An 8,519-nucleotide genomic window follows, 5' to 3' on the forward strand; every position below is an offset into this window, starting at 1 on the left:
GAAAGCCATTTGGACAATGACATGCATACTAACACGTCGCAGAGCTCTTTTCTGAAAGGGAAGTGGCAGCTCTGATCACCGGGGCTCACACGAGCAAAACACAACTGCGTACACAAATTTGAATAAAATCAATTTTCCCTTATCCTTCGGGCTGCTAAATCGAGAGGCTATTTCCGAGCGCCGTGGGAAGCTAGGAAAGAACGCGAACTGAGCCTCACCCGGCAGAGCAAGTCTGTGCAGAGGGGGCCGCGAGCGGTTTCAAAGCCTCCTAAGTGCAAAATGCAGAGAGTGAGCGCGGGGTCCCTAGCCACTGGGGCGAAATCCCATATGATGGCTGTCAGTTCAAGCAGCCAGCACAGTAGGGGCACAATTAACAAAACCGTCCGCTCCTTTAACGCCCGGAGACCCGTGCCAACTCCTCTACAGGCAGAGCGCTGACAGGAAAGGAAAAAAGCAAAAGGAGTTAAAGAAACAAAGGAAAGATTCCCTAATTTTCATTTCTTGTTTTCCCCTCTAAGCCTTTCCACACTAAAGGGATTGTCAGAGGCTGGCGTAGGAGCTGCGCGAGGGCCAGGCCGCCATTGGCTGCCCGGTTCGGGTGATTTGCATATCGGCGGCTATAAGAGCGGAGGCGGCGCGCGGCAGCGCAGCTCCAGCGAGAAAAGGGGAGGGAGAGGTGTGGGCCGTGGGTGGCATCCACACGTCCTCAGAGCCCGGCGGCACCTCCAAGCTGCAGCCTGCAGACTTCTCCCGCACACGCCTCGCAAAAAGCGTGCTTTGGGGACCCTGGGACTCACGCCCAGACCTGCAAACCAGAGAGGAATCTCTCCCTCAGCCTTTTGGAATAGCGCTTGGGGCTGGCGGCATGAGTCCAGCGAGGCGCGGGGGCATCCCCTGCCTTTTCCCCTTGCAGCTGTTCAGCCTTTGCTGGGTGCTCTCCGTGGCCCAGAGCAAGACAGTGCGTTACAGCACCTTCGAGGAGGATGCCCCCGGAACGGTCATCGGGACCCTGGCTGAAGACCTGCATATGAAAGTGTCCGGAGACACAAGCTTCCGCCTGATGAAGCAGTTCAACAGCTCGCTGATCCGAGTGCGCGAGGGCGACGGGCAGCTGACCGTCGGAGACGCGGGCCTGGACCGCGAGCGGCTGTGCGGCCAGGCCCCGCAGTGCGTGCTGGCCTTCGACGTGGTCAGCTTCTCGCAGGAGCAGTTCCGGCTGGTGCACGTGGAAGTGGAGGTGAGGGACGTCAATGACCACGCGCCGCGCTTTCCCCGGGCCCAGATCCCCGTGGAGGTGTCCGAGGGCGCGGCCGTGGGCACGCGCATACCCTTAGAGGTGCCGGTGGACGAGGACGTGGGCGCCAACGGGCTGCAGAGCGTGCGCCTGGCCGAGCCGCACAGCCCCTTCCGCGTGGAGCTGCAGACGCGCGCGGACGGTGCCCAGTGCGCCGACCTGGTGCTGCTGCAGGAGCTGGACCGCGAGAGCGAGGCCGCCTACAACCTGGAGCTGGTGGCCCAGGACGGAGGCCGCCCGCCGCGCTCCGCCACGGCCGCCCTCAGTGTGCGCGTGCTGGACGCGAACGACCACAGCCCGGCCTTCCCGCAGGGCGCCGTGGCCGAGGTGGAGCTGGCGGAGGACGCGCCCGTGGGCTCGCCACTGCTCGACCTGGACGCGGCGGACCCCGACGAGGGCCCCAACGGCGACGTGGTGTTCGCCTTCGGCTCCCGTACCCCGCCCGAGGCGCGCCGCCTCTTCCGCCTCGACCCGCGCTCGGGCCGCCTCACCCTGGCCGGGCCCGTGGACTACGAGCGCCAGGACACTTACGAACTGGACGTGCGGGCGCAGGACCGCGGCCCCGGGCCCCGCGCCGCCACCTGCAAGGTCATCGTGCGCATCCGCGACGTCAATGACAACGCGCCGGACATCGCCATCACCCCGCTGGCCGCCCCGGGCGCGCCTGTCGCCTCGCCCTTCGCCGCCGCCGCCGCTGCTCTCGGGGGTGCGGACGCGACCTCGTCGACCGGACCCGGGACGCCAGAGGCCGGAGCCATCTCGCTGGTGCCAGAGGGGGCGGCACGCGAGAGCCTGGTGGCGCTGGTCAGCACCTCGGACAGGGACTCGGGAGCCAACGGGCAGGTGCGCTGCGCCCTCTATGGGCACGAGCACTTCCGGCTGCAGCCGGCCTACGCGGGCAGCTACCTGGTGGTGACCGCGGGGTCGCTGGACCGCGAGCGCATCGCCGAGTACAACCTGACGCTGGTGGCCGAGGACCGCGGCGCGCCCCCGCTGCGCACCGTACGGCCCTACCTGGTGCGGGTGAGCGACGAGAACGACAACGAGCCGCTCTTCACGCGGCCGGTCTACGAGGTGTCGGTGCGTGAGAACAACCCGCCCGGGGCCTACTTGGCCACGGTGGCCGCCAGGGACCCGGACCTGGGCCGCAACGGCCAGGTCACCTACCGGCTGCTGGAGGCCGAGGTGGGCCGCGCTGGGGGCGCCGTGTCCACCTATGTCTCGGTGGACCCGGCTACGGGGGCCATCTACGCGCTGCGCAGCTTCGACTATGAGACGCTTCGCCAGCTCGACGTGCGCATCCAGGCGAGCGACGGCGGCTCCCCTCAGCTCTCCAGCAGTGCCCTGGTGCAAGTGCGGGTGCTTGACCAGAACGACCACGCACCGGTCCTGGTGCACCCGGCACCGGCCAACGGCTCCCTGGAAGTGGCGGTCCCCGGGCGCACGGCAACGGACACGGCCGTGGCGCGCGTGCAGGCCCGGGACGCAGACGAGGGTGCCAACGGGGAGCTGGCATTCGACCTGCTACAGCAGGAGCCGCGAGAAGCCTTCGCCATCGGCAGCCGAACGGGGGAGATCGTGCTCACCGGCGACCTATCTCAGGAGCCGCCCGGCCGAGTATTCCGGGCGTTGCTGGTCATATCCGACGGCGGCCGGCCCCCGCTCTCCACCACCGCCACTGTCAGCTTCGTGGTGACAGCCGGCGGCGGGCGCGGGCTGGTGTCGCCAGCCAGTGCAGCGAACTCGGAGCGCTCTCGCCCTCCCGGCTCTCGGCTCGCGACGTCGGGGCCGGCGCTACAATGGGACACGCCGCTGATCGTCATCATCGTGCTGGCCGGGAGCTGCACGCTGCTTCTGGCCGCCATCATCGCCATCGCCACCACCTGCAACCGACGCAAGAAGGAGGTGCGCAAAGGGGGGCCCCGCCGGGAAGAGCGGCCCGGGGCGGCGGGCGGCGGAGCCTCGGCTCCCGGCTCCCCGGAGGAGGCCGCCCGGGGAGCCGGGCCCAGGCCCAACATGTTCGACGTGCTCACCTTCCCTGGCAGCGGCAAAGCGCCCTTTGGCAGCCCCGCGGCCGACGCGCCCCCGCCCGCGGTCGCCGCGGCCGAAGTGCCGGGCTCGGAGGGCGGCAGTGCCACCGGGGAAAGCTCCTGTCACTTCGAGGGGCAGCAGCGGCTCCGCGGCGCGCACGCCGAGGTGAGGCCTTCCTTCGGCTGGGCGCCCCGCTCGGTGCTCCGCGGACAGGCTGGGGGAAGGGACTGGAGGGGTCTGGGTGTGCGTGCGTGGGAGAGGCCTAACCTGTCGCCCTTGTGTTTTTGTTTCTTGTCCAACCCTCACCCCTGCTTGCTTTCCCCATTCCCTGCTGCAGCCCTACGGCGCCTCCCCTGGTTTCGGAAAGGAGCCGGCGCCCCCTGTGGCTGTCTGGAAAGGACATTCTTTCAACACCATCTCCGGCCGAGAAGCGGAGAAGTTCAGCGGCAAAGACAGCGGCAAAGGGGACAGTGATTTCAACGATAGCGATTCCGACGTCAGCGGGGACGCTCTGAAGAAGGATCTCATCAACCACATGCAGAGCGGTGAGGACTCCTCTTTCCTGCCAAATTCAGCCTTCCTTCTCTCCCTCCGTTTCTGCAACAGCCTCTCCTCTCAATCTCCATTCCCAGACCCCCTCCCTCTTTCTCACTTTTTTCTGTCCTTGAGTTCCGGATTCCGGCCTGCCTCAAACATGAATTTCAAAATGCCAAGTCGAGGCAGCTCCACCACCTAAAATAAACCAGACTCCCATCCTATTAGGTTGCTATCTGAGAAGAGAAATTCTGCTTATCAATTTTTTTGTTTTTTGTTGCTTTTTTTTTTTTGCTTCCAGCTAAAGCTGAGCCAACTTCGTATTAAAGTGGCTTTGTAGGAACCAATATTCATTTCAAATCTGGAATCAGGGCGTTCATCTTCTTACACGCTTTCCTTTTCAGCCGCCCTGACCCTGTCTGACACTTTGAAGACGGAGGCACAGTGTGTGTAATCTCAGTAATCATCATGCCCTCTCCCTTTCTCTTTTATGTTAGGACTGTGGGCGTGCACCGCGGAGTGTAAGATCCTGGGCCACTCTGACCGCTGCTGGAGCCCCTCCTGCGCTGGAGGGCCCAGCACGCATGCTTCCACTCACCCCCCAGCCCAGATGTCGACCTTCTGTAAGAGCACGTCCCTGCCCCGGGATCCTCTGCGTAGGGACAATTACTACCAGGCCCAGCTGCCCAAGACAGTGGGGCTGCAGAGCGTCTATGAGAAAGTGCTACACAGAGACTATGACAGGACGGTCACTCTGCTCTCCCCTCCTCGTCCAGGGAGGCTCCCAGACTTGCAGGAGATTGGGGTACCCCTCTATCAGTCCTCCCCTGGCAGGTACCTGTCCCCAAAGAAGGAAGACAATGAAAATGTGTAATCCCATGCTGCATGTTGTCACGCATATACAGGTCACTCCAAGAAGCCCCTAAGTTATTGACCGGTTTCAGTGTTGTATATAGAAATATGCAAGATGTGCCTTAAAATGAAGTTGTTGGAAGCTATTTCCAATCACGTTGGTACTGTTTGGTATTTGCAAACAAAAATGCAGTTAATGTAATTTTTATGAAATGTGTGCAGTATTTAATTCTTCTTATCATGCTATTGACTTTAATTTCCCTTGTGGCTTGCCATTTTCTTAGTGTTTTTAACCTGTACATGGTGTAATGTAATGTTTGTATATAATGAAATGTTGTTATATTTTTATATAATAAAAGCTAAAGTGGAAGTTATTGCCAAAGGAACTGTCTGTAAGACAAAAAAAAAAAAAAAAAACGAAACATGTTGGAATTACTTAATGGAAATTTATCTTTCACCGGAAACAACCTAGTGTTTGAGAAGTTTTGCCTTGCCAAGTATAACTTGTATATCTTGAGTCCGTGGTAGATTTCAAGTTCAATGTTATTTAATTACATTTGGTTTTCTGTAAACCATGTCACTTACAAGCAGAGTAATAAAGGGTTTGTCATGTGTTTGAAGAATCTGCTAACTGCTTTTTGTGAACTTACCGACAGTCAGGCGTTCACAAAAAATCTGAGTACCAGAATTAAACCTTCTTTCAAGTGCTAATTATTTGGGCATTATTAATGTTCCCAGCAACAGTAAACCTGTGGGATTTCAAGTATCGGAGTCTCATCCAAGTATTAAAAATATTTGTTACTTTTGTAAAACATACGCATCTCCATATACATCAGGCACTCTATAAAATTCCTGCCCTCATTTATTTACTCAACAAATATTTATGGAGCATCTACCAAAAAGTGGAGGAAAGCTGAGTTTGGACTGTTCATTCACTAATTAAACAAACATCTGTAAAGCGTTTACTAACTGCAGTAACTCCTCTAGGATCTGGGGTTTAAGGTTAAGAAGACATAGTCCCAAGAAGCTCTTACATTAAATATTAAGGATTTTAATATCAAAAAGAGACTCAAACTTATGGGTGAAAAGACATGATGCTTGAGATGTGTTTTAAAATATTCTAGAAGAAAACATGAGACTATATGAAATGAGACTGAAAAATATATTGATCATAGTCAGTGCTAGCATTGGTATGTGTGTGTGTGAGTGGAGAAGATTGTACCAATCTATTTGTGTGTTGGCATTTGAAAATGTACGTAATGGAGGTTTTTTTTAAAAAAAACACTCAAAAGACCTATACCTATGTCTTATACTCTATGCATTCATTTTATTTGAAATTAAAATAATAATAATGAGAGCTAACATTTACTGAACAAGTTTTTATATGAGCAGAGCTCCTTACAAAGATATTCTGCATGAATTATCTCATTTATTCCTCAGATAACCCCCATGAGATGGAAACTATCATTATTTCCATTTTACAGATAAGGAAACTGGGACACAGAGAGTTTAGGTAAAATGCCCGAAAGTCACACAGCTGCTAAGTGGCCAGGATGAGATTTAACCCAGATTACTCAAGGCAAGAAAATAAAATAAGCAATGATTTTTTTTTTCTTTTTAACTTGAAAGAAACAAAGAGTTAAGTAGAAAAGTCCCAATGCATTGCCTTTACTGACTGATTATTGTTTAGCACTTTATATTTGTGAAGTGCCTGTGTTCGTTTATTACTGATTATGGAGAGTGAAGCTCCGTAATGAATAGAGGAGCCCTCAAAGCTGCCTGTTGAAGTCATAATTGAAACCAGTGGTGGCCCCAAGCTGAACAGTAAGGGTGGGCACACACAAGTGCTTCGCCACTCATGGCCTGTGCAAAGTTCAGCGGTTTCTGCAGGCAGCTGAGCTGAACATGAGCCTCACGGGCTCAGACAGCACAAACAGACTTCAGGTTCTGGAAGAAAATGTGGGATGTGGCCAGGTTACCGGACAGCTACAGAACCGTGATGACTAAGCCCCAGTGGAGAGACCCCAGCTAGACCTCCTATTCTAACATCCAAAGCTTTATTCTTGAGCCCATCTCATCAAATGCAGAGCAGAAAAATGAATAATCCCGCAATGGCAACCTGAAAGCATCCAATCTCTGAACGTGTTTGCCAGCTCTTGTCCTTCAAAAGTAAAATAATGTCATTGTCATTATTTTATTTTATGCCGTGCAAACTATTTCATTGTCCCCAAAGTTCAGTTTTCAAAATCACCATGACTTCACTGCCCTATTTTTCCCTTAGAGAAATGACCGTTAAAAGGCCTGATTTGGCTTGGAACCTAAAAAAAAAAAAATCAAAACATAATTCAGTCCTTAAAATCGTTTGTTTAAACAAAAAAAAAGAGGGAAGGGGATTCATCTCAGAGTCAGCCATAGGAGCTCTCGGAGAAACAGGAACTAGATGAAAGAAGCTCTCTGCTTTTCTTGAGAAGTGTTGATTCTCAAGCATATTTTTAAGAAAATATATTGCTTTATTAAATTAAATGAGATAATATATATGCAGAATACTTAGGACCACGCCTGGCCTACAGTAATACATTCTATCTTCCTCTTTCCTTGCCTTCCTTTGGAACCAGTCTCTATCAGTGCAGCCCCACCCACTAAGGAAGATGAAACAGACTCAGGATTTCTGGCCTTGTTCTGACACTGGTTTGCTCTCTTTGCTTCTTTCACTATCACTGTGTAGACCAGGGCCTCATTTATAGTCACCACTCTACAAGCAAGTATGGTTAAAGTGAACATCACAAGCAAACTCACAAGCCTTAGGGGTTTGTGATGGTACCACAAGTCTGTCTTTGGAGGTGGCAGCCTACAACCCTGGGGCACCTTCGCCGTGAGCACTGGGGCATGGAAGGCGCTTGGGGAAGTGGGGGGTCACCTTGAAAGAGAAAACTAGAGCCAGACTTTATCTATTTCACTTCTTTATGTCTGGCCCCAGTGACCTGGATGTCCTACACTTCTTATAATAAAATATCCATCAAAGAAACCACTTCAGAAAATTAAAATGTAAGTGGTTTCAACGTCTATTGAAAAGTGCATTCTGAAGCAGAGCAAAAACAGGATAATTGTTTCCAGATACAATTATACATGCACATGGAAAGAAAGATATATGTATATATCTAATCAGGATGCGTTCCATGCCACAGTTAGCTAAATATCTGGTTTATCTCACCTTGCAAGTATAAGTTTTTATCATCTAAAATTTCCATTTTAGAAAATAAGCATATTCACTTTAGTACTGAATTCAGTAACAACAGGATAATTGGAATGCTGTTAAGTTTCGAAGGCAAACTGAAGCAAAGTAATATAGTACTTGATGGGGCACTGTGCTTTGCAACAACTCAGAAGGGTTTTGAAAATGCTGTCTAGGTTTCAACAGCTATGCCATAACTCAAGAGAGTATTTATCATTCCGTTTCTTCAGGGGAAATAATCTGCAGTGGAATTCACCAACAGGTTCAAAGTCACCTAATAAGAGAAGAGCAGGCAGAAAGAGACAACGGGCTGTTTTAAAAGCCATCACTTAAACCACCAGATTAAATGTGCTCTTCTAGCAAGGACGGAAAAAATCTTCACTCATTATCAGAGTGTGAGATTTGCTCCCTCAAAACTTGTTTAAGAAATTCCAACAAGTCAAAGTGAAGCCTGCATAGTTTAACGGGGAATTAGGAAAATTCCATTTTCCAACCCAGTATGACACTTGGCTAGATCACGGACACCTCGGACTTGACATGTCCAAATCAAAATCATCCTCCCTTCCCTGGCATCAT

General features: G+C 52.6%; 1 protein-coding gene across 2 annotated transcripts; it reads left to right on the forward strand.

Annotated features, from left to right (window-relative positions):
• Positions 1-675: 675 nt before the first annotated feature.
• LOC103004539 (protocadherin-8) lies at positions 676-5,306 on the forward strand. 2 transcript variants are annotated; one of them, XM_057533029.1, is made up of 3 exons: positions 676-3,490; positions 3,663-3,870; positions 4,357-5,306. In XM_057533029.1, the coding sequence occupies exons 1-3, from the start codon at positions 866-868 to the stop codon at positions 4,731-4,733; spliced, it is 3,210 nt and encodes a 1,069-aa protein (XP_057389012.1). In that variant the 5' UTR covers positions 676-865; the 3' UTR covers positions 4,734-5,306. The 2 variants fall into 2 exon arrangements, with proteins under 2 accessions (XP_057389012.1, XP_057389011.1); XM_057533028.1 differs by having other exon boundaries at positions 676-3,199.
• The last annotated feature ends 3,213 nt before the right edge of the window (positions 5,307-8,519 follow it).

Source organism: Balaenoptera acutorostrata, chromosome 18, assembly GCF_949987535.1.
Source record: "Balaenoptera acutorostrata chromosome 18, mBalAcu1.1, whole genome shotgun sequence".
Taxonomy (NCBI): domain Eukaryota; kingdom Metazoa; phylum Chordata; class Mammalia; order Artiodactyla; family Balaenopteridae; genus Balaenoptera; species Balaenoptera acutorostrata.